Source organism: Salvelinus alpinus, chromosome 23 (genome assembly GCF_045679555.1).
Source record: "Salvelinus alpinus chromosome 23, SLU_Salpinus.1, whole genome shotgun sequence".
NCBI lineage: Eukaryota > Metazoa > Chordata > Actinopteri > Salmoniformes > Salmonidae > Salvelinus > Salvelinus alpinus.
Window position 1 is genome coordinate 7,949,231 of NC_092108.1, and position 26,989 is coordinate 7,976,219.

A 26,989-nucleotide genomic window follows, 5' to 3' on the forward strand; every position below is an offset into this window, starting at 1 on the left:
CCCTCTCCCTACCTACTAGCTAGTCTGTATGTCATGTCTCCTCATCTTCCTCCATCCCCCTCTCCCTACCTACTAGCTAGTCTGTATGTCATGTCTCCTCATCTTCCTCCATCCCCCTCTCCCTACCTACTAGCTAGTCTGTATGTCATGTCTCCTCATCTTCCTCCATCCCCCTCTCCCTACCTACTAACTAGTCTGTATGTCATGTCTCCTCATCTTCCTCCATCCCCCTCTCCCTACCTACTAGCTAGTCTGTATGTCATGTCTCCTCATCTTCCTCCATCCCCCTCTCCCTACCTACTAACTAGTCTGTATGTCATGTCTCCTCATCTTCCTCCATCCCCCTCTCCCTACCTACTAGCTAGTCTGTATGTCATGTCTCCTCATCTTCCTCCATCCCCCTCTCCCTACCTACTAACTAGTCTGTATGTCATGTCTCCTCATCTTCCTCCATCCCCCTCTCCCTACCTACTAGCTAGTCTGTATGTCATGTCTCCTCATCTTCCTCCATCCCCCTCTCCCTACCTACTAACTAGTCTGTATGTCATGTCTCCTCATCTTCCTCCATCCCCCTCTCCCTACCTACTAACTAGTCTGTATGTCATGTCTCCTCATCTTCCTCCATCCCCCTCTCCCTACCTACTAGCTAGTCTGTATGTCATGTCTCCTCATCTTCCTCCATCCCCCTCTCCCTACCTACTAACTAGTCTGTATGTCATGTCTCCTCATCTTCCTCCATCCCCCTCTCCCTACCTACTAACTAGTCTGTATGTCATGTCTCCTCATCTTCCTCCATCCCCCTCTCCCTACCTACTAGCGAGCTGTAAGAGAGCTATAAAAACTCACCAGTCGTGACAATGTGTGTGAGGAAACTCAGCAGAAACCTGCTTCTTCAATCAATATCAGAACAAGCCGGCTGGCAGCTGTAAAGTCTATCTGCAGGGTAACATGGGGATTCTGTCAGACAGACAATAACTGTGGGCGAGTGTACCATGCTGAGGGCTGATCATAGATTCCTCCCAAATGCCACCCTGTTCCCTATATAGTGCACTCGGGAAAGTATTCAGACCCCTTCATTTTTTCCCCACATTTCGTTACGTTACAGCCTTATTCTAAAATGGATTAAACTAACTTTTGTCCTCATCAATTTACACATAATATCCCATAATGACAAAGCAAAAACAGGTTTTTATACATTTTTGCAAATGTATTAAAAATAATAACTTTAATACCTTATTTACAGAATTATTCAGACCCTTTGCTATTAGACTCGGAATTGAGCTCAGGTGCATCCTGTTTCCATTGATCCTCCTTGATGTATTCCTACAACTTGACTGGAGTCCACATGTGGTAAATTCAATTGATTGGACATGATTTGGAAAGGCACACACCTGTCTATATAAGGTACCACAGTTGACAGTGCATGTCAGAGCAAAAACCAAGCCATGAGGTCGAATGAATTGTCCGTAGAGCTCCGAGACAGGATTGTGTCGAGGCACAGATCTGGGGAAGGGTACCAAACAATTTCTGCAGCATTGAAGGTTCCCAAGAACACAGTGGCCTCCATTATTCTTAAATGGAAGAAGCTTGGAACCACCAATACTCTTCCTAGAGCTGACCGCCCAGCCAAACTGAGCAATCGGGAGAGAAGGGCCTTGGTCAGGGAGGTGACCAAGAACCCGATGGTCACTCAGAGAGCTCCAGAGTTCCTCTGTTGAGATGGGAGAACCTTCCAGAAGGACAACCATCTCTGCAGCACTGCACCAATCAGGCCTTTATGGTAGAGTGGCCAGACGGAAGCCGAGTGTAAAAGGCACATGACAGCCCGCTTGGAGTTTGTCAAAAGGCACCTAAAGAACTCTCAGACCATGAGAAACAAGATTCTCTGGTCTGATGAAACCAAGATTGAACTCTTTGGCTTGAAAGCCAAGCGTCACGTCTCGGCACAGCTCATCACCTGGCCAATACCATCCCTACGGTGAAGCATGGAGGTAGCAGTATCATGCTGTGGGGATGTTTTTCAGCGGCAGGGACGGGGAGATTAGTCAGGATCGAGATAAAGCTGAACGGAGCAAAGTACAGAGAGATCCTTGATGAAAACCTGCTCCAGAGCACTCAGGACCTCAGGCTGGGGTGAAGGTTCACCTTCCAACAGGACAACGACCCTAAGCACACAGCCAAGACAACGCAGGAGTGACTTCGGGACAAATGTCCTTGAGCGATGCTGCACATCCAACCTGACAGAGCTTGAGAGGATCTGCAGAGGAGAATGGGATTAACTCCCCAAATCGCTGCCAAAGGTGCTTCAACAAACTACTGAGTAAAGAGTCTGAATACTTAGGTAAATGTAATATTTCAGTTTTTTATTTTTATACATTTGCAAAAATGTATAAAAACCTGTTTAGGCTTTGTCATTATGGGTTAATGTGACAAAACAATTTAATACATTTTAGAATAAGGCTCTAACGTAACAAAATGTGGAAGAAGGGAAGGGGTCTGAATACTTTCTGAATGCACAGCTTTTGACCAGTATTATGATCAGGGCTCTAGTTAGTATTATGATCAGGGCTCTAGTCAGTGTTATGATCAGGGCTCTAGTCAGTGTTATGATCAGGGCTCTAGTCAGTATTATGATAAGGGCTCTAGTCAGTATTATGATCAGGGCTCTAGTCAGTGTTATGATCAGGGCTCTAGTCAGTATTATGATCAGGGCTCTAGTCAGTGTTATGATCAGGGCTCTAGTCAGTGTTATGATCAGGGCTCTAGTCAGTATTATGATCAGGGCTCTAGTCAGTATTATGATCAGGGCTCTAGTCAGTATTATGATCAGGGCTCTAGTCAGTATTATGATCAGGGCTCTAGTCAGTATTATGATCAGGGCTCTAGTCAGTATTATGATCAGGGCTCTAGTCAGTGTTATGATCAGGGCTCTAGTCAGTGTTATGATCAGGGCTCTAGTCAGTGTTATGATCAGGGCTCTAGTCAGTATTATGATCAGGGCTCTAGTCAGTGTTATGATCAGGGCTCTAGTCAGTATTATGATCAGGGCTCTAGTCAGTATTATGATCAGGGCTCTAGTCAGTGTTATGATCAGGGCTCTAGTCAGTGTTATGGTCAGGGCTCTAGTCAGTATAATGATCAGGGCTCTAGTCAGTGTTATGATCAGGGCTCTAGTCAGTATTCTGGTCAGGGCTCTAGTCAGTGTTCTGGTCAGGGCTCTAGTCAGTATTATGATCAGGACTCTAGTCAGTATTATGATCAGGGCTCTAGTCAGTGTTATGATCAGGGCTCTAGTCAGTGTTATGATCAGGGCTCTAGTCAGTATTATGATAAGGGCTCTAGTCAGTATTATGATTAGGGCTCTAGTCAGTGTTATGATCAGGGCTCTAGTCAGTGTTATGATCAGGGCTCTAGTCAGTATTATGATCAGGGCTCTAGTCAGTGTTATGATCAGGGCTCTAGTCAGTGTTATGATCAGGGCTCTAGTCAGTATTATGATCAGGGCTCTAGTCAGTATTATGATCAGGGCTCTAGTCAGTATTATGATCAGAGCTCTAGTCAGTATTATGATCAGGGCTCTAGTCAGTATTATGATCAGGGCTCTAGTCAGTATTATGATCAGGGCTCTAGTCAGTGTTATGATCAGGGCTCTAGTCAGTGTTATGATCAGGGCTCTAGTCAGTGTTATGATCAGGGCTCTAGTCAGTATTATGATCAGGGCTCTAGTCAGTGTTATGATCAGGGCTCTAGTCAGTATTATGATCAGGGCTCTAGTCAGTATTATGATCAGGGCTCTAGTCAGTGTTATGATCAGGGCTCTAGTCAGTGTTATGGTCAGGGCTCTAGTCAGTATTATGATCAGGGCTCTAGTCAGTGTTATGATCAGGGCTCTAGTCAGTATTATGGTCAGGGCTCTAGTCAGTGTTCTGGTCAGGGCTCTAGTCAGTATTATGATCAGGACTCTAGTCAGTGTTATGATCAGGGCTCTAGTCAGTGTTATGATCAGGGCTCTAGTCAGTGTTATGATCAGGGCTCTAGTCAGTGTTATGATCAGGGCTCTAGTCAGTATTATGATCAGGGCTCTAGTCAGTATTATGGTCAGGGCTCTAGTCAGTATTATGATCAGGGCTCTAGTCAGAATTCTGGTCAGGGCTCTAGTCAGTATTATGATCAGGGCTCTAGTCAGTGTTATGATCAGGGCTCTAGTCAGTGTTATGATCAGGGCTCTAGTCAGTATTATGATCAGGGCTCTAGTCAGTGTTATGATCAGGGCTCTAGTCAGTGTTATGATCAGGGCTCTAGTCAGTGTTATGATCAGGGCTCTAGTCAGTGTTATGATCAGTGCTCTAGTCAGTATTATGATCAGGGCTCTAGTCAGTATTATGATCAGGGCTCTAGTCAGTATTATGGTCAGGGCTCTAGTCAGTGTTATGATCAGGGCTCTAGTCAGTGTTATGATCAGGGCTCTAGTCAGTGTTATGATCAGGGCTCTAGTCAGTGTTATGATCAGGGCTCTAGTCAGTATTATGATCAGGGCTCTAGTCAGTATTCTGTTCAGGGCTCTAGTCAGTATTATGATCAGGGCTCTAGTCAGTATTATGATCAGGGCTCTAGTCAGTATTATGATCAGGGCTCTAGTCAGTATTCTGGTCAGGGCTCTAGTCAGTATTATGATCAGGGCTCTAGTCAGTATTATGATCAGGGCTCTAGTCAGTATTATGATCAGGGCTCTAGTCAGTGTTATGATCAGGGCTCTAGTCAGTATTATGATCAGGGCTCTAGTCAGTGTTATGATCAGGGCTCTAGTCAGTGTTATGATCAGGGCTCTAGTCAGTGTTATGATCAGGGCTCTAGTCAGTATTATGATCAGGGCTCTAGTCAGTGTTATGATCAGGGCTCTAGTCAGTATTCTGGTCAGGGCTCTAGTCAGTATTCTGGTCAGGGCTCTAGTCAGTATTCTGGTCAGGGCTCTAGTCAGGGCTCTGGTCAGGGATCTGATCAGGGATCTAGTCAGTATTCTGGTCAGGGCTCTAGTCAGTATTATGATCAGGGCTCTAGTCAGTATTATGGTCAGGGCTCTAGTCAGTGTTATGATCAGGGCTCTAGTCAGTATTATGATCAGGGCTCTAGTCAGTATTATGGTCAGGGCTCTAGTCAGTGTTATGATCAGGGCTCTAGTCAGTGTTATGATCAGGGCTCTAGTCAGTGTTATGATCAGGGCTCTAGTCAGTGTTATGATCAGGGCTCTAGTCAGTATTATGATCAGGGCTCTAGTCAGTATTCTGGTCAGGGCTCTAGTCAGTATTATGATCAGGGCTCTAGTCAGTATTATGATCAGGGCTCTAGTCAGTATTCTGGTCAGGGCTCTAGTCAGTATTCTGGTCAGGGCTCTAGTCAGTATTATGATCAGGGCTCTAGTCAGTATTATGATCAGGGCTCTAGTCAGTGTTATGATCAGGGCTCTAGTCAGTGTTATGATCAGGGCTCTAGTCAGTATTATGATCAGGGCTCTAGTCAGTGTTATGATCAGGGCTCTAGTCAGTGTTATGATCAGGGCTCTAGTCAGTGTTATGATCAGGGCTCTAGTCAGTATTATGATCAGGGCTCTAGTCAGTGTTATGATCAGGGCTCTAGTCAGTATTATGATCAGGGCTCTAGTCAGTGTTATGATCAGGGCTCTAGTCAGTATTATGATCAGGGCTCTAGTCAGTGTTATGATCAGGGCTCTAGTCAGTATTCTGGTCAGGGCTCTAGTCAGTATTCTGGTCAGGGCTCTAGTCAGTGTTATGATCAGGGTTCTAGTCAGGGCTCTAGTCAGGGCTCTAGTCAGGGATCTAGTCAGTATTCTGGTCAGGGCTCTAGTCAGGGATCTAGTCAGGGATCTAGTCAGGGCTTTAGTCAGGGCTCTGGTCAGAAGTAGTGCACTATGTAGAGCCATTTGGGAGGTAAGCCTAAATCTGTTGAGGCAATGTGAACTGTTAAAATAGCAATGCCCCTGAAAACTAAAAAAAAAAACTTTAAAAAATACAAAATATTCTTATGAGCTGATAAATGGTGTCTGTTGAATTCCTATTCAATTCAAAGACCAATGTAATCCGGTTACTTATCATTTGAGTGAGTCACGGCTGAGACACAAGTAAAAACCAAGGCCTTGGATATGTATTCTCAATGTCTGACAAGGAGCTGATTGAGGGGGTCTATTTTTAGTCCCTTTTGAGATGCCTATATAAACCAGAATCACTGAACGTCTGACAAAGAACTGATTGAAACTACAGCTAAAGTTCTAAGGCTGGGCGATATGGCCTACAACTCATACCGCCATTCTTTTAAATCTATGGGCGATTCACGATAATACAATACCAGTCAAAAGTTTGAACACACCTACTCATTCAAGGGTTTAAAAAAACAACAACGATTTTCTACATTGTAGAATAATAGTGAAGACATCAAAACTATGAATTAACACATATGGAATCATGTAGTAACCAAAAAAAGGGTTAAACAAATCAAAATATATTTTAGATTCTTCAAAGTAGCCACCCTTTGCCTTGATGACAGCTTTGCACAAGGAGAGAAGGAGACGAGACTAAGAAGACAACATGAGAATAAACGGACATAAACACTCATAAAAACAAAAAAACTTAATTCTGCGATACAGGCATTTGGAATATCGTGCAAAAACATAAATTTGAATTAATCAAATAAATTTGATATATCGCCCAGCCCTATGTAGGGCCTTGTACCCTAGTCTCTGTTGAACGTTGGGTCAATGTGATGTGGTAGACAGACAGGGCTGTGTGTTTAACATGAGGTCCATGTGATATGGTAGACAGACAGGGCTGTGTGTTTAACATGAGGTCCATGTGATGTGGTAGACAGACAGGGCTGTGTGTTTAACATGAGGTCCATGTGATGTGGTAGACAGACAGGGCTGTGTGTTTAACATGAGGTCCATGTGATATGGTAGACAGACAGGGCTGTGTGTCTAACATGAGGTCCATGTGATGTGGTAGACAGACAGGGCTGTGTGTTTAACATGAGGTCCATGTGATGTGGTAGACAGACAGGGCTGTGTGTTTAACATGAGGTCCATGTGATGTGGTAGACAGACAGGGCTGTGTGTTTAACATGAGGTCCATGTGATGTGGCAGACAGGGCTGTGTGTTTAACATGAGGTCCATGTGATGTGGCAGACAGACAGGGCTGTGTGTTTAACATGAGGTCCATGTGATATGGCAGACAGACAGGGCTGTGTGTTTAACATGAGGTCAATGTGATGTGGTAGACAGACAGGGCTGTGTGTTTAACATGAGGTCCATGTGATGTGGTAGACAGGGCTGTGTGTTTAACATGTGTTTCCTCTATAACAGGATCCGTTTAAGAACCAGAAACTGTATATAGAAATAGACAAATCCATCGATGACGTCACATTATTCATTCTTATGTAAAGTCTCAATGGTGCATTTGTGGACGTGTAGGCTGCGACCAGGGTAATACGACCAGGGTAATGCGACCAGGGGAATACGACCAGGGGGAATGCGACCAGGGGAATGCGACCAGGGGAATACGACCAGGGGGAATGCGACCAGGGGAATACAACCAGGGTAATACGACCAGGGGAATGCGACCAGGGGGAATGCGACCAGGGGGAATACGACCAGGGGAATACGACCAGGGGGAATACAACCAGGGGGAATGCGACCAGGGGGAATACAACCAGGGGGAATAAGACCAGGGGGAATACGACCAGGGGAATAAGACCAGGGGGAATACGACCAGGGGGAATACAACCAGGGGGAATAAGACCAGGGTAATACGACCAGGGGAATGCGACCAGGGGAATACGACCAGGGGGAAAACAACCAGGGGGAATAAGACCAGGGGGAATACAACCAGGGGAATACGACCAGGGGGAATACAACCAGGGGGAATAAGACCAGGGGGAATACAACCAGGGGAATACGACCAGGGGAATAAGACCAGGGGGAATACGACCAGGGGGAATACGACCAGGGGAATACGACCAGGGGAATACGACCAGGGGAATACGACCAGGGGAATGCGACCAGGGGGAATACGACCAGGGGAATACGACCAGGGGAATGCGACCAGGGGGAATGCGACCAGGGGAATACGACCAGGGGGAATACGACCAGGGGAATACGACCAGGGGGAATACGACCAGGGGAATACGACCAGGGGAATACGACCAGGGGAATGCGACCAGGGGGAATGCGACCAGGGGAATACGACCAGGGGGAATACGACCAGGGGAATAAGACCAGGGGGAATGCGACCAGGGGAATGCGACCAGGGGAATACGACCAGGGGAATACAACCAGGGGGAATACGACCAGGGGGAATGCGACCAGGGGGAATACAACCAGGGGGAATACAACCAGGGGGAATACGACCAGGGGAATAAGACCAGGGGGAATACAACCAGGGGGAATACGACCAGGGGAAATGCGACCAGGGGAATACGACCAGGGGGAATGCGACCAGGGGAATACGACCAGGGGGAATACGACCAGGGGGAATACGACCAGGGGGAATGCGACCAGGGGAATACGACCAGGGGAATACGACCAGGGGAATACGACCAGGGGGAATGCGACCAGGGGAATACAACTGCCCCCCCATCTCATTCAGTATCTCAAGATGAAGGCCGACCGGGACACTGTGGGCCGCCATTAGCAACTCAATTATAGTCCTTCTTCTGTGTTCGATTTTAAAATAATCATCACTTACATCTGGTATAAAAGAAGCAATGATTGGTTCCATGATTGTCTTCGAAAACTCTTTTTTATTTACACGAATATTGACCATGAGGATTGCCATTTTCCCATTGACTATAACGGGGATCCTGCTTTCTGAATACAACAGCCTACAGTACCCCGGTCAACCTTGAACTTCAGAGCTTCAACGAGACGGGGCAGTCGTTTCCCCTGGTTAACACATAAAACCCCAGGGCCTTGAATCTGAATGACTGTCTGACATTGAGACATGATTGAGACTGTAGACTATAGGGTCTTGTTTGTCCAATAGGGCTGATTGAGACTGTAGATATTGTTTGTCCAGCCTTGTTTGTCCTCTAGGGCTGATTGAGACTGTAGATATAGGGCCTTGTTTGTCCTCTAGGGCTGATTGAGACTCTAGATATAGGGCCTTGTTTGTCCTCTAGGGCTGATTGAGACTGTAGATATAGGGCCTTGTTTGTCCTCTAGGGCTGATTGAGACTGTAGATATAGGGCCTTGTTTGTCCTCTAGGGCTGATTGAGACTGTAGATATAGGGCCTTGTTTGTCCTCTAGGGCTGATTGAGACTGTAGATATAGGGCCTTGTTTGTCCTCTAGGGCTGATTGAGACTGTAGATATAGGGCCTTGTTTGTCCTCTAGGGCTGATTGAGACTGTAGATTTAGGGCCTCAAATGGCACCCTATTCCCTACATAGTGCACTACTTTTGACCAGAGCCCTATGAAATACCATTTGATACACATTCCATCTATTCTCATCTCTATAAGACGATCTATCAGGTCCTCCAGTCAGGTAAAGACAGGATGAGAATGAGACAGAGAGCGATGGAGAGAGGAGAAAGAAGGATGGATAGAATGGGAGGAAGGGGGCAGTGATGTCTGGCTGGGCCCCGTAGTACAGTGTGTCTGAAACACACATGATCCCCTTGTGATCCGCTTTGTCCTTCCTGATACCCATGTACCTCGGCGGCAGGTAGCCGTGTTACCGGGCTGACTGTCTCAATACCGAACAGAACCGGTGGTGCCTAACGCCACCTGAATAGCCAAACCGTTTCAGGAGGATAGAGAGTGGAGGTTAAAGGTAGAACATGAATACCTGCAGCAGCTATCTAGTAGTGAATATGACATTGACTGGGTGTGGAGAGAGAGAGAGAGAGAGAGAGAGAGAGAGAGAGAGAGAGAGAGAGAGAGAGAGAGAGAGAGATAGAGAGAGAGAGACAGAGAGAGAGAGAGAGAGAGAGAGAGAGAGAGAGAGAGAGAGAGAGAGAGAGAGAGAGAGAGAGAGAGAGAGAGAGAGAGAGAGAGAGAGAGAGAGAGAGAGAGAGAGAGAGAGAGAGAGAGAGAGAGAGAGAGAGAGAGAGAGAGAGAGAGAGAGAGAGACAGAGAGAGAGAGAGAGAGACAGAGACAGAGACAGAGAGAGAGAGAGAGAGAGAGAGAGAGAGAGAGAGAGAGAGAGAGAGAGAGAGAGAGAGAGAGAGAGAGAGACAGAGAGAGAGAGAGAGAGAGAGAGAGACAGAGACAGAGACAGAGAGAGAGAGAGAGAGAGAGACAGAGAGACAGAGAGAGAGAGAGAGAGAGAGAGAGAGAGAGAGAGAGAGAGAGAGAGAGAGAGAGAGAGAGAGAGAGAGACAGAGAGAGAGAGAGAGAGAGAGAGAGAGAGAGAGAGAGAGAGAGAGAGAGAGAGAGAGAGAGAGAGAGAGAGAGAGAGAGAGAGAGAGAGAGAGAGAGAGAGGAGAGCAATGGGAGGATTTGTGGTAAAGTACACACAGTAAACCATGTGCTACATACTGAACAGTAGCAATGAATTACACAGGCTGAACAAGACTAGGTGGGGACAAGTCAAGGGACAGGCTGAACAAGACTAGGTGGGGACACGTCAAGGGACAGGCTAAACAAGACCAAGTGGGGACAAGTCAAGGGACAGGCTGAACAAGACTAGGTGGGGACACGTCAAGGGACAGGCTAAACAAGACCAAGTGGGGACAAGTCAAGGGACAGGCTGAACAAGACTAGGTGGGGACAAGTCAAGGGACAGGCTAAACAAGACCAAGTGGGGACAAGTCAAGGGACAGGCTAAACAAGACCAGGTGGGGGCAAGTCAAGGGACAGGCTAAACAAGTCCAGGTGGGGACAAGTCAAGGGACAGGCTAAACAAGACTAGGTGGGGGCAAGTCAAGGGACAGGCTGAACAAGACCAGGTGGGGACAAGTCAAGGGACAGGCTAAACAAGACCAGGTGGGGACAAGTCAAGGGACAGGCTGAACAAGACTAGGTGGGGGCAAGTCAAGGGACAGGCTAAACAAGACCAGGTGGGGGCAAGTCAAGGGACAGGCGGGAGAGGAAGACAGGGTTAGACAAGGACAGGTTGACGGGACAACGGGCACAACTCAGGCTAGAGATGTATACAAGCAACCTGATAATAGGTTTAGAATAGTGAGGGCTGCAGGGAGAAGCAGAACATCATAGCAGAAGCTGGATAGGGATTTGAGGTCGGGGTGTGTTTCCGTGTTTTCGGGGGGGGGGGGGGGGGGGGGGGTGACATTGATCTGAGGGTGCCTTTGAGAGTTGGGGTCAGGGGTCAGGGGGTAGAGGAGTTAGAAGTGAAATGGAACCTACCTCCCCGCTGATCTGTGAGTTAGCGGAATGATACGTCGTGATGAAGGAGGAATGCAGTGGAATGGAGAAAAGACACAGGAGAGAAATACAGCAGGGACAGGATGACGACATACAGTAGTTAAACAGACAGGTGTCGTATGAGCTCATCCACAAACAGTACAATGCAATGGAAGTGACTGGACAGAAACAAACAGACAAGTCAGGTTGAACCGCGGTATTGTCTGACTAACAAGTCAGGTTGAACCGCGGTATTGTCTGACTAACAAGGCAGGTTGAACCGCGGTATTGTCTGACTAACAAGTCAGGTTGAACCGCGGTATTGTCTGACTAACAAGTCAGGTTGAACCGCGGTATTGTCTGACTAGCAAGGCAGGTTGAACCGCGGTATTGTCTGACTAGCAAGGCAGGTTGAACCGCGGTATTGTCTGACTAGCAAGGCAGGTTGAACCGCGGTATTGTCTGACTAACAAGGCAGGTTGAACCGCGGTATTGTCTGACTAACAAGTTAGGTTGAACCGCGGTATTGTCTGACTAACAAGGCAGGTTGAACCACGGTATTGTCTGACTAACAAGGCAGGTTGAACCGCGGTATTGTCTGACTAACAAGTCAGGTTGAACCGCGGTATTGTCTGACTAACAAGTCAGGTTGAACCACGGTATTGTCTGACTAACAAGTCAGGTTGAACCACGGTATTGTCTGACTAGCAAGGCAGGTTGAACCGCGGTATTGTCTGACTAGCAAGGCAGGTTGAACCGCGGTATTGTCTGACTAACAAGTCAGGTTGAACCACGGTATTGTCTGACTAACAAGTCAGGTTGAACCGCGGTACTGTCTGACTAACAAGTCAGGTTGAATCACGGTACTGTCTGACTAACAAGTCAGGTTGAACCGCGGTATTGTCTGACTAACAAGTCAGGTTGAACCGCGGTATTGTCTGACTAACAAGTTAGGTTGAACCGCGGTATTGTCTGACTAACAAGGCAGGTTGAACCGCGGTATTGTCTGGTAAACTGCAGCAATGTGAGGAGGAGGTGCAACACCACATTTCCTAGCAAGGGGTGGTCACAAAAACCTGAGTGCTTTTAAACTAACTTCTTAGTGCCTGTAACTGTGCAGAACAGTACACATACCTGCAGAGATGGAGAGAGAGAGAGAGCGAGAGAGAGAGAGAGAGGAAGAGAGAGGAAGAGAGAGAGAGGAGAGAGAGGAAGAGAGAGAGAGAAGAGAGAGAGAGGAAGAGAGAGAGAGGAAGAGAGAGAGAGGAAGAGAGAGAGAGAGAGAGAGAGAGAGAGAGAGGAGAGAGAGAGAGAGAGAGAGAGAGAGAGAGAGAGAGAGAGAGGAAGAGAGAGAGAGGAAGAGAGAGAGAGAGAGAGAGAGAGAGAGAGAGAGAGAGAGAGAGAGAGAGAGAGAGAGACAGAGAGAGAGAGAGAGAGAGAGAGAGAGAGAGAGAGAGAGAGAGAGAGAGAGAGAGAGAGAGAGAGAGAGAGAGAGAGAGAGAGAGAGAGAGAGAGAGAGAGAGAGAGAGAGAGAGAGAGAGAGAGAGAGAGAGAGAGAGCGAGAGCGAGAGAGAGAGAGAGAGAGAGAGAGAGAGACAGAGACAGAGACAGAGACAGAAAGACAACAGCATAAAAAGACATTGTGAAAAGGAGAGGGCACCGGTGCTGAAAGTAGAGGGGTGCGGTATTAGGCCACTCTATCCTGTGTGACAGGTTGACAGGTCCCATGTTGGTATGAAGGAGTGGAGACAGCCCTCTGTTACCAGATAAACACTTGACAAACGAGTTGCGTTCACACACACACACACACACACACACACACACACACACACACACACACACACACACACACACACACACACACACACACACACACACACACACACACACACACACACACACACACTCACACACACACACACACAGTGGGACCCTCCACCGTGATGGAGTCATTCTTCAGACACATAATGGATGGATGAAGAAGAGGAATACAATAAATTGCTATAAAGACAGAAGGGAGGAGGAGCCTGATCTCCCCAGCCATCCATTCTACACAGAAATACCAGGACCTCATTCTCCACTAGCGCTGAAATGTCCTGACAAGGGTGCTGTGTTGTTAATGCCTACCTGAAAGAAGGGATTGGATTAAAGAGGGGTTGGATTAAAGAGGGGTTGGATTAAAGAGGGGTTGGATAAAGAGGGGTTGGATTAAAGAAGGGTTGGATAAAGAGGGGTTGGATAAAGAGGGGTTGGATAAAGAGGTATTGATAAGGAGGGATAAAGAGGAATTGATAAGGAGGGATTGATAAAGAGGAATCGATAAGGAGGGATTGATAAAGAGGAATCGATAAGGAGGGATAAAGAGGAATTGATGAGGGATAAAGAGGAATTGATGAGGGATAAAGAGGCATTGATGAGGAGGGATAAAGAGGAATTGATATGGAGGGATAAAGAGGAATTGATAAAGAGGAATTGATAAGGAGGGATAAAGAGGAATTGATATGGAGGGATAAAGAGGTATTGATGAGGTGGGATAAAGAGGGATTGATAAAGAGGAATTGATAAGGAGGGATAAAGAGGAATTGATATGGAGGGATAAAGAGGGATTGATAAAGAGGGATAAAGAGGTATTGATGAGGAGGGATAAAGAGGAATTGATATGGAGGGATAAAGAGTGTGTGTGTGTGTGTGTGTGTGTGTGTGTGTGTGTGTGTGTGTGTGTGTGTGTGTGTGTGTGGAGGGTAGGAATAACATCAAACTTTTCTTTCAGATGGTAGATAAGACAACTCACATTGAAACAGGGTGGCTGTATATCAACGTCATGGAAGCAGAGTGGATTATGTAAGGCTGTTAGAGTGTATACTACTAGTGACTGTTTCCACAGTGCAAATTATACCAGACCTTTACATGTCCTGGGGGACAAAACAACACACACACACACACACACACACACACACACACACACACACACACACACACACACACACACACACACACACACACACACACACACACACACACACACACACAGTCATAGTCTCTAGTCTATAGATTATGCAATATCTGTTTATCCTCCTCCTCCTCATTATAACCCAGCAGTAACAATCTCTGTTATCCTCCTCCTCATTATAACCCAACAGTAACAATCTCTGTTATCCTCCTCCTCATTATAACCCAGCAGTAACAATCTCTGTTTATCCTCTTCCTCATTATAACCCAGCAGTAACAATCTCTGTTATCCTCCTCCTCCTCATTGTAACCCAGCAGTAACAATCTCTGTTATGCTCCTCCTCATTATAACCCAGCAGTAACAATCTCTGTTTATTATCCTCCTCATTATAACCCAGCAGTAACAATATCTGTTATCCTCCTCCTCATTATAACCCAGCAGTAACAATCTCTGTTTATCCTCCTCCTCCTCATTATAACCCAGCAGTAACAATCTCTGTTATCCCCTCCTCCTCATTATAACCCAGCAGTAACAATCTCTGTTTATCCTCCTCCTCCTCATTATAACCCAGCAGTAACAATATATGTTATCCTCCTCCTCCTCATTATAACCCAGCAGTAACAATCTCTGTTATCCTCATCCTCATTATAACCCAGCAGTAACACAGAAAGGGTGAATACACTGTGGCTGTCTCTGTTCTGCATTCCAGACTGGTGCACTTGTAAAAGGTTTGGATTGATTCCTATCTATTTCTCTCTCCGTCTGTCTGTTGGTACGAAGGGAAGTAGAGGAGGAGTGTGTGTGTGTGTGTGTGTGTGTGTGTGTGTGTGTGTGTGTGTGTGTGTGTGTGTGTGTGTGTGTGTGTGTGTGTGTGTGTGTGTGTGTGAACACAAGTCTACGTCCTCCTACACAGCCTGAAGGACATGCTGGAACCATGCCAGGGTGTATCTACAGTGCCTTCAGAAAGTATTCACACCGCTTGACTTTTTTTCTACATGTTGTTGTGTTACAACCTGAATTTAAAATGGATTAAATAGAGAATATTTGTCACTGGCCTACACACAATAGCCCATCGTGACATCACAATAGCCCATCATGACATCACAATACCCCATAATGACATCACAATACCCCAATACCTCTTGGTGGGTTTGGGAGAAAAGATAAGCCATTCTAGTTAAATTTGTCTTTTGTTTCTGTTAGTCTTTAGTGACATGGATAGAAGTACAGTCTGCTGTCATTCTGATCTAAGAATATTACTCCTGCTTATTATAAAGAAAAAATACATCTGTTTAACTTTGTAAACTAAAGGTGTGTTTAGAATTATTTTTGTTGTATTAATGCTATTTAATCTCTCCTCAGACTAATATTATTCTGTTTGTCCTGTGGGTACCTTTGCCACTGTTCCACCCATTGTGTATTGCGCTGTCATGGTGTATTTGTCATGACATCACAATACCCCATCATGACATCATAATCATAATGTCAAAGTGGAATTTTGTTTTTAGAGATTTTGTAAAATTAATTAAGAATGAAAAGCTGAAATGTCTTGAGTCAATAAGTATTCAGCACCTTTGTTATGAAACGCCTAAATAAGTACCAGAGTCAAAATGTGCTAAAAACGTCACATAATAAGTTGCATGAACTCGCTGTGTGTGAAATAATAGTGTTTAACATGATTTTTGAGTGATTACCTCGTCTCTGTACCCCACACATACAATTATCTATAAGGTCCCTCAGTCGAGCAGTGAATTTCAAACACAGATTCAACCATAAAGACCAGGGAGGTTTTCTAATGCTTTGCAAATGGCACCTATTGGTAGATGGGTAAAAATAAAATAAAAAAATAACAGATATTGACTATCCCTTTGAGCATGGTAAAGTTATTAATTACATTTTGGATGGTGTATCAATACACCCAGTCACTACAAAGATACAGGAGTCCGGAGAGGAAGGAAACCGCTCAGGGATTTCACCATGAGGTGAATTGTTACTTTAAAGTTGAATGGCTGTGATAGGAGAAAACTGAGGATGGATCAACAACATTGTAGTTACTCCACAATACTAACCTAATTGACAGAGTGAAAAGAAGGAAGCTTGTACAGAATATAAAATATTCCTAAACATGCATCCTGTTTGCAACAAGGCACTAAAGTAACACTGCAAAAAATGTGGCAAAGCATTTAACACATTACTGAGTACCACTCTCCATATTTTCAAGCATTATGGTGGCTGCATCATGTTATGGGTATGCTTGTAATTGTTAAGGACTGGGGAGTTTTTCAGGATAAAAAATAAACAGAATGGAGCTAAGCACAGTCAAAATCCTAGAGGAAAACCTGGTTCAGTCTGCTTTCCACCAGACACTGGGAGATGAATTCACCTTTAAGCAGGACAATAACCTATAACACAAGGCCAAATCTACACTGGAGGAGATGGTTACCAAGAAGACAGTGAATGTTCCTGAGTGGCCGTGTTACAGTTTTGACTGAAATCTCCTTGAAAATCTATGACAAGAAAAAAGTTGTCTAGTAATGATCAACAACCAATTTGACAGAGCATGAAGAATTTTGTAAAGAATAAATGGCCAAATGTTACAGAATCCATGTGTGGAAAGCTCTTAGAGACTTACCCAGAAAGACTCTGAGCTGTAATCGCTGCCAAAGGTGATTCTATAAAGTATTGACTCAGGGGTGTGAATACTTATGTAAATTAGATATTTCTGTATTTCATTTTCAATACATTTCTAAACATTTCTAAAAACATGTTTTGACTTGGTCGTTATGAGGGACTGTGTGAGAATGGGAGAGAAAAAAATCTATTTAATCCATTTTGAATAATTTCTGAAGGCACTGTAATTACCTTGATGGAAAAACAAACACCTCTGCTCGAGTCGACCAACCATGACACACACACACACACAGACACAGACACAGACACAGACACAGACACAGACACAGACACAGACACAGACACAGACACAGACACAGACACAGACACAGACACAGACACAGACACACACACACACACACACACACACACACACACACACACACACACACACACACACACACACACACACACACACACACAGACAGACAGACAGACACACACACACACACACACACACACACACACACACACACACACCCACACACACACACACACACACACACACACACACACACACACACACACACACACACACACACACACACACACACACACACACACACACACACACACACACACACACACACACACACACACACACACACACACACACACACACACACACACACACACACACACAGACAGACACACACAGACACCCACACACACACACACACACAGACACCCACACACACACACACACACACAGACAGACACCCACACACAGACACTACCGTTCAGTAGTTTGGGGTCACCTAGAAATGTCCTTGTTTTTGAAAGAAAAGCACATTTCTTGTCCTTTAAAATAACATCAAATTGATCAGAAATACAGTGTAGACATTGTTAATGTTGTAAATGAATTTTGTAGCTGGAAACGGCAGATTTTTCATGGAATATCTACATAGGCGTACAGAGGCCCATTATCAGCAACCATCACTCCTGTGTTCCAATGACACATTGTGTTAGCTAATCCAAGTTTATCATTTTAAAAAGGCTAATTGATCATTAGAAAACCTATATCCTATATCTACCTAGTCTGGGTTAAACCTCTATCTACCTAGTCTGGTTTAAAACTATATCTACCTAGTCTGGCCCCCCAATGTCTGGCCCCCCCAATGGGGCCCCCCTAGTCTGGCCCCCCAATGGTGGAACAAACTCCCTCACGACGCCAGGACAGCGGAGTCAATCACCACCTTCCGGAGACACCTGAAACCCCACCTCTTTAAGGAATACCTAGGATAGGATAAAGTAATCCTTCTCACCCCCCCCCCCCCCCTTAAAAGATTTAGATGCACTATTGTAAAGTGGCTGTTCCACTGGATGTCATAAGGTGAATGCACCAATTTGTAAGTCGCTCTGGATAAGAGCGTCTGCTAAATGACTTAAATGTAATGTAAATGTCTGGTTTAAACCTCTATCTGTATATATTATATGTATTATATGTATGTATTATGTCTATCTAGTCTGGTTTAAATGTATTACAATTACATGAGTTGAACATGTTGAAGTAATAGAGACAGTCAGTCTCTCCTTCCCTCTACCTCTCCTTCCCTCTACCTCTCCTTCCCTCTACCTCTCCTTCCCTCTCGCTCTCCTTCCCTCTCGCTCTCCTTCCCTCTCGCTCTCCTTCCCTCTACCTCTCCTTCCCTCTACCTCTCCTTCCCTCTACCTCTCCTTCCCTCTCGCTCTCCTTCCCTCTCGCTCTCCTTCCCTCTACCTCTCCTTCCCTCTACCTCTCCTTCCCTCTACCTCTCCTTCCCTCTACCTCTCCTTCCCTCTACCTCTCCTTCCCTCTACCTCTCCTTCCCTCTACCTCTCCTTCCCTCTACCTCTCCTTCCCTCTCCCTCTCCTTCCCTCTACCTCTCCTTCCCTCTACCGCTCCTTCCCTCTACCTCTCCTTCCCTCTACCTCTCCTTCCCTCTACATCTCCTTCCCTCTACCTCTCCTTCCCTCTACCTCTCCTTCCCTCTACCTCTCCTTCCCTCTCCCTCTCCTCCCTCTACTTTCTCCTTCCCTCTACCTCTCCTTCCCTCTCCCCTCTCTCCTTCCCTCTCACTCTCCTTCCCTCTCCTTCCCTCTACCTCTCCTTCCCTCTCCCTCTCCTTCCCTCTACCTCTCCTTCCCTCTACCTCTCCTTCCCTCTACCTCTCCTTCCCTCTACCTCTCCTTCCCTCTACCTCTCCTTCCCTCTACATCTCCTTCCCTCTACCTCTCCTTCCCTCTACCTCTCCTTCCCTCTACCTCTCCCTCTACCTCTCCTTCCCTCTACCTCTCCTTCCCTCTACCTCTCCTTCCCTCTACCTCTCCTCTACCTCTCCTTCCCTCTACCTCTCCTTCCCTCTCGCTCTCCCAGTATTACAGACAGCAGCTCATTTCTCTCTTCATTTCTTTCTTTCATGTACCTGAGAAAGTCTCAGTGGCTTGTGGTCCTGGACTTAACCCTGACCTAAATCCTCAGCACACGCATGGTATTGTCAGTCTCTTCACACACTCACAACAACAATAACAGAAAATGGCCTCACTCTGAACCACCAGGCTCTGTACCAGCTCAACTATGATACAGAGAAGAAAGAAGAGAGGAAAGGAGGGGAGGGAAGAGGAGAAAGGAGGGGAGAGGAGAAAGGAGAGAGGAAAGGAGGGGAGGGAAGAGGAGAAAGGAGAGAGGAAAGGAGGGGAGGGAAGAGGAGAAAGGAGAGAGGAAAGGAGGGGAGGGAAGAGGAGAAAGGAGAGAGGAAAGGAGGGGAGGGAAGAGGAGAAAGGAGGGAAGAGGAGAAAGGAGAGAGGAAAGGAGGGGAGGGAAGAGGAGAAAGGAGGGGAGAGGAGAAAGGAGAGAGGAAAGGAGGGGAGGGAAGAGGAGAAAGGAGGGGAGAGGAGAAAGGAGAGAAGAGGAGAAAGGAGAGAGGAAAGGAGGGGAGGGAAGAGGAGAAAGGAGAGAGGAAAGGAGGGGAGGGAAGAGGAGAAAGGAGGGGAGAGGAGAAAGGAGGGAAGAGGAGAAAGGAGGGGAGAGGAGAAAGGAGGGGAGAGGAGAAAGGAGAGGAAGGGAGAGAAGTAATTCCCGCACTTGACTTTTTTCGCCCCTACCAGCTCTGACATTGCTGATAGTTACTTTACTGAGGTAAAATGTACTGACTATGACATGTGGTTGTCCCATCTAGCTATCTTAAGATGAATGCACTCACTGTAAGTCTCTCTGGATAAGAGTATCTGCTAAATGACTAAAATGTCAATGTAAAATGAGAGGAGAGGAGAGAACTAAAGACCTTCAACAGACAGTGTGAAAATAAAAAAGCCCTGGCCTGTTTTTATAGACGGAGGTGGAAAACGTTTTGGCTGCACCTGGTAGACAGAGAGAGAGAGAGAGTTCCTGTGGGATGAGGTTACGGTGAGTTATTCAGGGGAAAAAAACATGACATTGCTGTTTAGGTGAGGACATAAAGACCAATGAAGACACGTAGCGATGAACGGAGGGGAAATATGAACGGCAGGACCTTACCTCGCACGTAGAGGTTGGCTGGGGCGGCGTAGCGCGTTCCAGCACTGTTCATGGCAACACACTCATACTTCCCCTGGTCGGACTCCTCACTGTTCTCAATCTGTAGGGCTCCTGCAGGGGGTTAACAACACAGTTACCATCTGGGACATGGAGAGACAAGGGCTCTGTCTCAATGTCTCTACCACAAAATAGTCAAGAGTAACGTAATGAGTTGGGATTGTATTCTAAGTATTATGCTAGTGTGGGCATTGAAGAATAATTTTGACTTCATTTTCTAAAATTGTTTGACAACCTTAGATGTGCTATTCTTTTTTCAATAAAAACCATTTCAGGATTACACACCATCTAGTAAATCTAACAGGGTTTATTCAGGACTAAACCATCTAGTAAAATTAACAGGGTTTATTCAGGACTAAACCATCTAGTACATCTAACAGGGTTTATTCAGGACTACACCATCTAGTACATCTAACAGGGTTTATTCAGGACTAAACCATCTAGTAAATCTAACAGGGTTTATTCAGGACTACACCATCTAGTAAATCTAACAGGGTTTATTCAGGACTACACCATCTAGTACATCTAACAGGGTTTATTCAGGACTACACCATCTAGTAAATCTAACAGGGTTTATTCAGGACTAAACCATCTAGTAAATCTAACAGGGTTTATTCAGGACTAAACCATCTAGTAAATCTAACAGGGTTTATTCAGGACTAAACCATCTAGTACATCTAACAGGGTTTATTCAGGACTACACCATCTAGTACATCTAACAGGGTTTATTCAGGACTACACCATCTAGTAAATCTAACAGGGTTTATTCAGGACTAAACCATCTAGTACATCTAACAGGGTTTATTCAGGACTACACCATCTAGTAAATCTAACAGGGTTTATTCAGGACTAAACCATCTAGTAAATCTAACAGGGTTTATTCAGGACTAAACCATCTAGTACATCTAACAGGGTTTATTCAGGACTAAACCATCTAGTAAATCTAACAGGGTTTATTCAGGACTAAACCATCTAGTAAATCTAACAGGGTGTATTCAGGACTAAACCATCTAGTAAATCTAACAGGGTTTATTCAGGACTAAACCATCTAGTAAATCTAACAGGGTTTATTCAGGACTAAACCATCTAGTAAATCTAACAGGGTTTCTGATTGGGATTTACCAGAAGAAAGAGAAGGTTCAGATGACCTTCATTCTTAAACTGTTTCACAACCTTAGATCAACGACATCGGACCGTCTTTTTTTCATCATATGACTAATACAGACGTTTGCACCGTCTAGTACGACTACTAGATGGTTTAGTCCTGAATAAACCCTGTTAGATTTACTAGATGGTTTAGTCCTGAATAAACCCTGTTAGATGTACTAGATGGTTTAGTCCTGAATACACCCTGTTAGATGTACTAGATGGTTTAGTCCTGAATAAACCCTGTTAGATTTACTAGATGGTTTAGTCCTGAATAAACCCTGTTAGATGTACTAGATGGTTTAGTCCTGAATACACCCTGTTAGATGTACTAGATGGTTTAGTCCTGAATAAACCCTGTTAGATGTACTAGATGGTTTAGTCCTGAATACACCCTGTTAGATGTACTAGATGGTTTAGTCCTGAATAAACCCTGTTAGATGTACTAGATGGTTTAGTCCTGAATACACCCTGTTAGATTTACTAGATGGTTTAGTCCTGAATAAACCCTGTTAGATTTACTAGATGGTTTAGTCCTGAATAAACCTGTTAGATTTACTAGATGGTGTAGTCCTGAATACACCCTGTTAGATTTACTAGATGGTTTAGTCCTGAATAAACCCTGTTAGATTTACTAGATGGTTTAGTCCTGAATAAACCCTGTTAGATTTACTAGATGGTGTAGTCCTGAATAAACCCTGTTAGATGTACTAGATGGTTTAGTCCTGAATAAACCCTGTTAGATTTACTAGATGGTTTAGTCCTGAATAAACCCTGTTAGATGTACTAGATGGTTTAGTCCTGAATAAACCCTGTTAGATGTACTAGATGGTTTAGTCCTGAATAAACCCTGTTAGATTTACTAGATGGTTTAGTCCTGAATAAACCCTGTTAGATGTACTAGATGGTGTAGTCCTGAATAAACCCTGTTAGATTTACTAGATGGTTTAGTCCTGAATAAACCCTGTTAGATTTACTAGATGGTTTAGTCCTGAATAAACCCTGTTAGATTTACTAGATGGTGTAGTCCTGAATAAACCCTGTTAGATTTACTAGATGGTTTAGTCCTGAATAAACCCTGTTAGATTTACTAGATGGTGTAGTCCTGAATAAACCCTGTTAGATTTACTAGATGGTTACACCGTCTAGTAAGTGTATTTTCTCTTCTGTAGACTTCCTGAGGTTTTTACTTCATAAGAAGTAACATTATAATTATCTCTACAGAGCCTCGACAGAGAGCATCACAGTCCCTCTCTCTCTACGGTACGCATGATAAAGTGTTATGAATAGGGCGCTAGTTGTTATATAACAATTTGCCTACGACGACACATCAGCATTTAGCTGATTTTGCTGGTTTAAGAGCGTTGTGAGCTGTGTCCCACAGAATCAACATATTTAACTCTCTCTGTCTGGCCCAGTCAGGAAAAACAGCTGGCGAGACACTCTTGTCGAGTCCATGTCTCAAAGGTCAATGAATCACCTCAAGACGTCATATTCACGTCTAGTTCTGCCTTTTCTGCCTAAGAAAAGAACTGACATGACAAAAACACAGTAAGTTCATACAGGGCTCTTGCTAGGCTTTATATCCAGGCAACGGTCGCTAAGGCTACATCCCAGACGACAGTCGCCAGGCTAGCAACGCTAAGCTAGGCTAAGTACTCTACAACGACTACAAGACCATCAGGATGTAGTTAAGGCTAGTTTATACACAGTGGACTATGGTGCCACTTTAATGCTTCCTTCCACACGTTCTCTGAGTCCAGAAAAGTCCACATTTCCCATCTCTCTCTTTTTAAAAATATGTTTATTCTGAGAGAAGCCATATATCTGGGTCTAACCTTTCAAACATGAGCCAATCAGGTGCTGCTAAAAACAACCAGTGGAGGGAGATGCCCTCCTCGCCAGGTGAGACGGGACCATCCAACGGTTGATTCCTGTTGACTACTGAGCTCCAATCAAAACGCAGGTTCCATCTGAGCTCCAATCAAAACGCAGGTTCCATCTGAGCTCCAATCAAACCCAGGTTACATCTGAGCTCCAATCAAAACGCAGGTTCCATCTAAGCTCCAATCAAACCCAGGTTCCATCTGAGCTCCAATCAAACCCAGGTTCCATCTGAGCTCCAATCAAAACCCAGGTTCCATCTGAGCTCCAATCAAAACCCAGGTTCCATCTGAGCTCCAATCAAACCCAGGTTCCATCTGAGCTCCAATCAAAACCCAGGTTTCATCTGAGCTCCAATCAAAACGCAGGTTCCATCTGAGCTCCAATCAAACCCAGGTTCCATCTGAGCTCCAATCAAACCCAGGTTCCATCTGAGCTCCAATCAAACCCAGGTTCCATCTGAGCTCCAATCAAAACCCAGGTTCCATCTGAGCTCCAATCAAACCCAGGTTCCATCTGAGCTCCAATCAAACCCAGGTTCCATCTGAGCTCCAATCAAAACCCAAGTTCCATCTGAGCTCCAATCAAACCCTGGTTCCATCTGAGCTCCAATCAAAACCCAGGTTCCATCTGAGCTCCAATCAAAACGCAGGTTCCATCTGAGCTCCAATCAAACCCAGGTTCCATCTGAGCTCCAATCAAACCCAGGTTCCATCTGAGCTCCAATCAAACCCAGGTTCCATCTGAGCTCCAATCAAAACCCAGGTTCCATCTGAGCTCCAATCAAACCCTGGTTCCATCTGAGCTCCAATCAAAACGCAGGTTCCACCTGAGCTCCAATCAAACCCAGGTTCCATCTGAGCTCCAATCAAAACCCAGGTTCCATCTGAGCTCCAATCAAAACGCAGGTTCCATCTGAGCTCCAATCAAACCCAGGTTCCATCTGAGCTCCAATCAAACCCAGGTTCCATCTGAGCTCCAATCAAACCCAGGTTCCATCTGAGCTCCAATCAAACCCAAGTTCCATCTGAGCTCCAATCAAACCCTGGTTCCATCTGAGCTCCAATCAAAACGCAGATTCCATCTGAGCTCCAATCAAAACGCAGGTTCCATCTGAGCTCCAATCAAACCCAGGTTCCATCTGAGCTCCAATCAAAACGCAGATTCCATCTGAGCTCCAATCAAAACGCAGATTCCATCTGAGCTCCAATCAAAACGCAGGTTCCATCTGAGCTCCAATCAAACCCAGGTTCCATCTGAGCTCCAATCAAACCCAGGTTCCATCTGAGCTCCAATCAAAACGCAGGTTCCATCTGAGTAGTTACAGTGGATACCACAAAATTGGGGAGAAAACGGGGTAAAAAAAATAAATAATAATAAAATAAAAAAAATACTGACTTCCAGGCTATCCATCCCCACCGGGACTCGGCGTAAGTCCTAAAATGGCACCCTATTCCATATATAGCGCACTATGTAACGTACAGTAGTCCTCTATTCAAAAGCAATGCACATCGTAGGGAATAGGGTACACTTTGGGACGTAGTCTCCATCTCAGAAAGTTAAATGTGTTTCTGCCACATGGCTCTAACTACTGTAGTATGTAGACACACAGGTAACAGCCCAGGTAACAGCCCAGGTAACAGCCCAGGTAACAGGCCAGGTAACAGGCCAGGTAACAGCCCAGGTAACAGCCCAGGTAACAGGCCAGGTAACAGCCCAGGTAACAGGCCAGGTAACAGGCCAAGTAACAGTCCAGGTAACAGCCCAGGTAACAGCCCAGGTAACAGGCCAAGTAACAGCCCAGGTAACAGCCCAGGTAACAGCCCAGGTAACAGCCCAGGTAACAGCCCAGGTAGCAGAACAGGTAACAGTCCAGGTAACAGCCCAGGTAACAGCCCAGGTAACAGGCCAGGTAACAGGCCAGGTAACAGGCCAGGTAACAGGCCAAGTAACAGTCCAGGTAACAGCTCAGGTAACAGGCCAGGTAACAGGCCAGGTAACAGCCCAGGTAACAGCTCAGGTAACAGCCCAGGTAGCAGCCCAGGTAGCAGGCCAGGTAACAGGCCAGGTAACAGCCCAGGTAACAGGCCAGGTAACAGTCCAGGTAACAGCCCAGGTAACAGCCCAGGTAACAGTCCAGGTAACAGCCCAGGTAACAGCCCAGGTAACAGCCCAGGTAACAGCCCAGGTAACAGCCCAGGTAACAGGCCAGGTAATATCCCAGGTTGCAGGCCAGGTAACAGCCCAGGTAACAGCCCAGGTAACAGCCCAGGTAACAGTCCAGGTAACAGCCCAGGTAATATCCCAGGTAGCAGAACAGGTAACAGCCCAGGTCACAGCCCAAGTAACAGGCCAGGTAACAGTCCAGGTAACAGGCCAGGTAACAGTCCAGGTAACAGTCCAGGTAACAGTCCAGGTAACAGTCCAGGTAACAGGCCAGGTAACAGTCCAGGTAACAGGCCAGGTAACAGGTCAGGTAACAGTACAGGTAACAGGCCAGGTAACAGGCCAGGTAACAGCCCAGGTAACAGTCCAGGTAACAGGCCAGGTAACAGGCCAGGTAACAGGCGAATAAGTACAGTCACAACAACACAGCTAGTTACTGTCATCACCAGGTCAGCTGAATAAGTACAGTAACAACAACACAGCTAGTTACTGTCATCACCAGGTCAGCTGAATAAGTACAGTCACAACAACACAGCTAGTTACTGTCATCACCAGGTCAGCTGAATAAGTACAGTCACAACAACACAGCTAGTTACTGTCATCACCAGGTCAGCTGAATAAGTACAGTCACAACAACACAGCTAGTTACTGTCATCACCATCTCAGCGGAATAGGAAATAGAAGTGGTAGAGAAAAACAAAGGCAGATAGAGTTCTGTTCAGTTCTGTTCAGTTCTGTTCTGTTCAGTTCTATTCAGTTCTGTTCAGTTCTATTCAGTTCTGCTGAATTACAGAATTTCATCACCTCAGGAGAAGGCTGATTGGCTGATTACCAAACAGAGCAATAGAATAGCAGTGGCAGCAGACAGACTTACCTGAATTTCATGTTAGAATAATAAATATATCTCCGCATATTTATATCCATACTTGTATGATACTTAACAACATACAACACTGTTTCAGAGTTCAGTACTAGCTAGACATGTAACAATACCCTGTTTAAAGCCCAAGGTAATAATCTATAGAATAACACTGTAAGAATTGATGTAACACCAGACACCGTACAGGTTGCAGATGGTGACAAATAATGAGATTACAATGTCAGGACACATTTTGGATCGCAGTCATGTATTATGGGATGAATGTACCAAACAGGTTCCGCATCAACCAAAGAAACACACAAGTGTGTGTGTGTGTGTGTGTGTCTGTGTGTGTGTGTGTGTGTGTGTGTGTGTGTGTGTGTGTGTGT

General features: G+C 45.4%; 1 protein-coding gene across 20 annotated transcripts in view; it reads right to left on the reverse strand.

Moving 5' to 3' along the window:
- The window catches only part of LOC139550147 (receptor-type tyrosine-protein phosphatase F), a 498,277-nt gene that overhangs the window by 150,973 nt on the left and 320,315 nt on the right, over nucleotides 1–26,989 (reverse strand). For all 20 annotated transcript variants that reach the window (XM_071360808.1, XM_071360817.1, XM_071360813.1 and 17 more), the window contains one exon: nucleotides 20,489–20,599. In XM_071360808.1, the coding sequence (XP_071216909.1) occupies nucleotides 20,489–20,599 (111 nt within the window). The remainder of the gene's footprint in view (nucleotides 1–20,488; nucleotides 20,600–26,989) is intronic.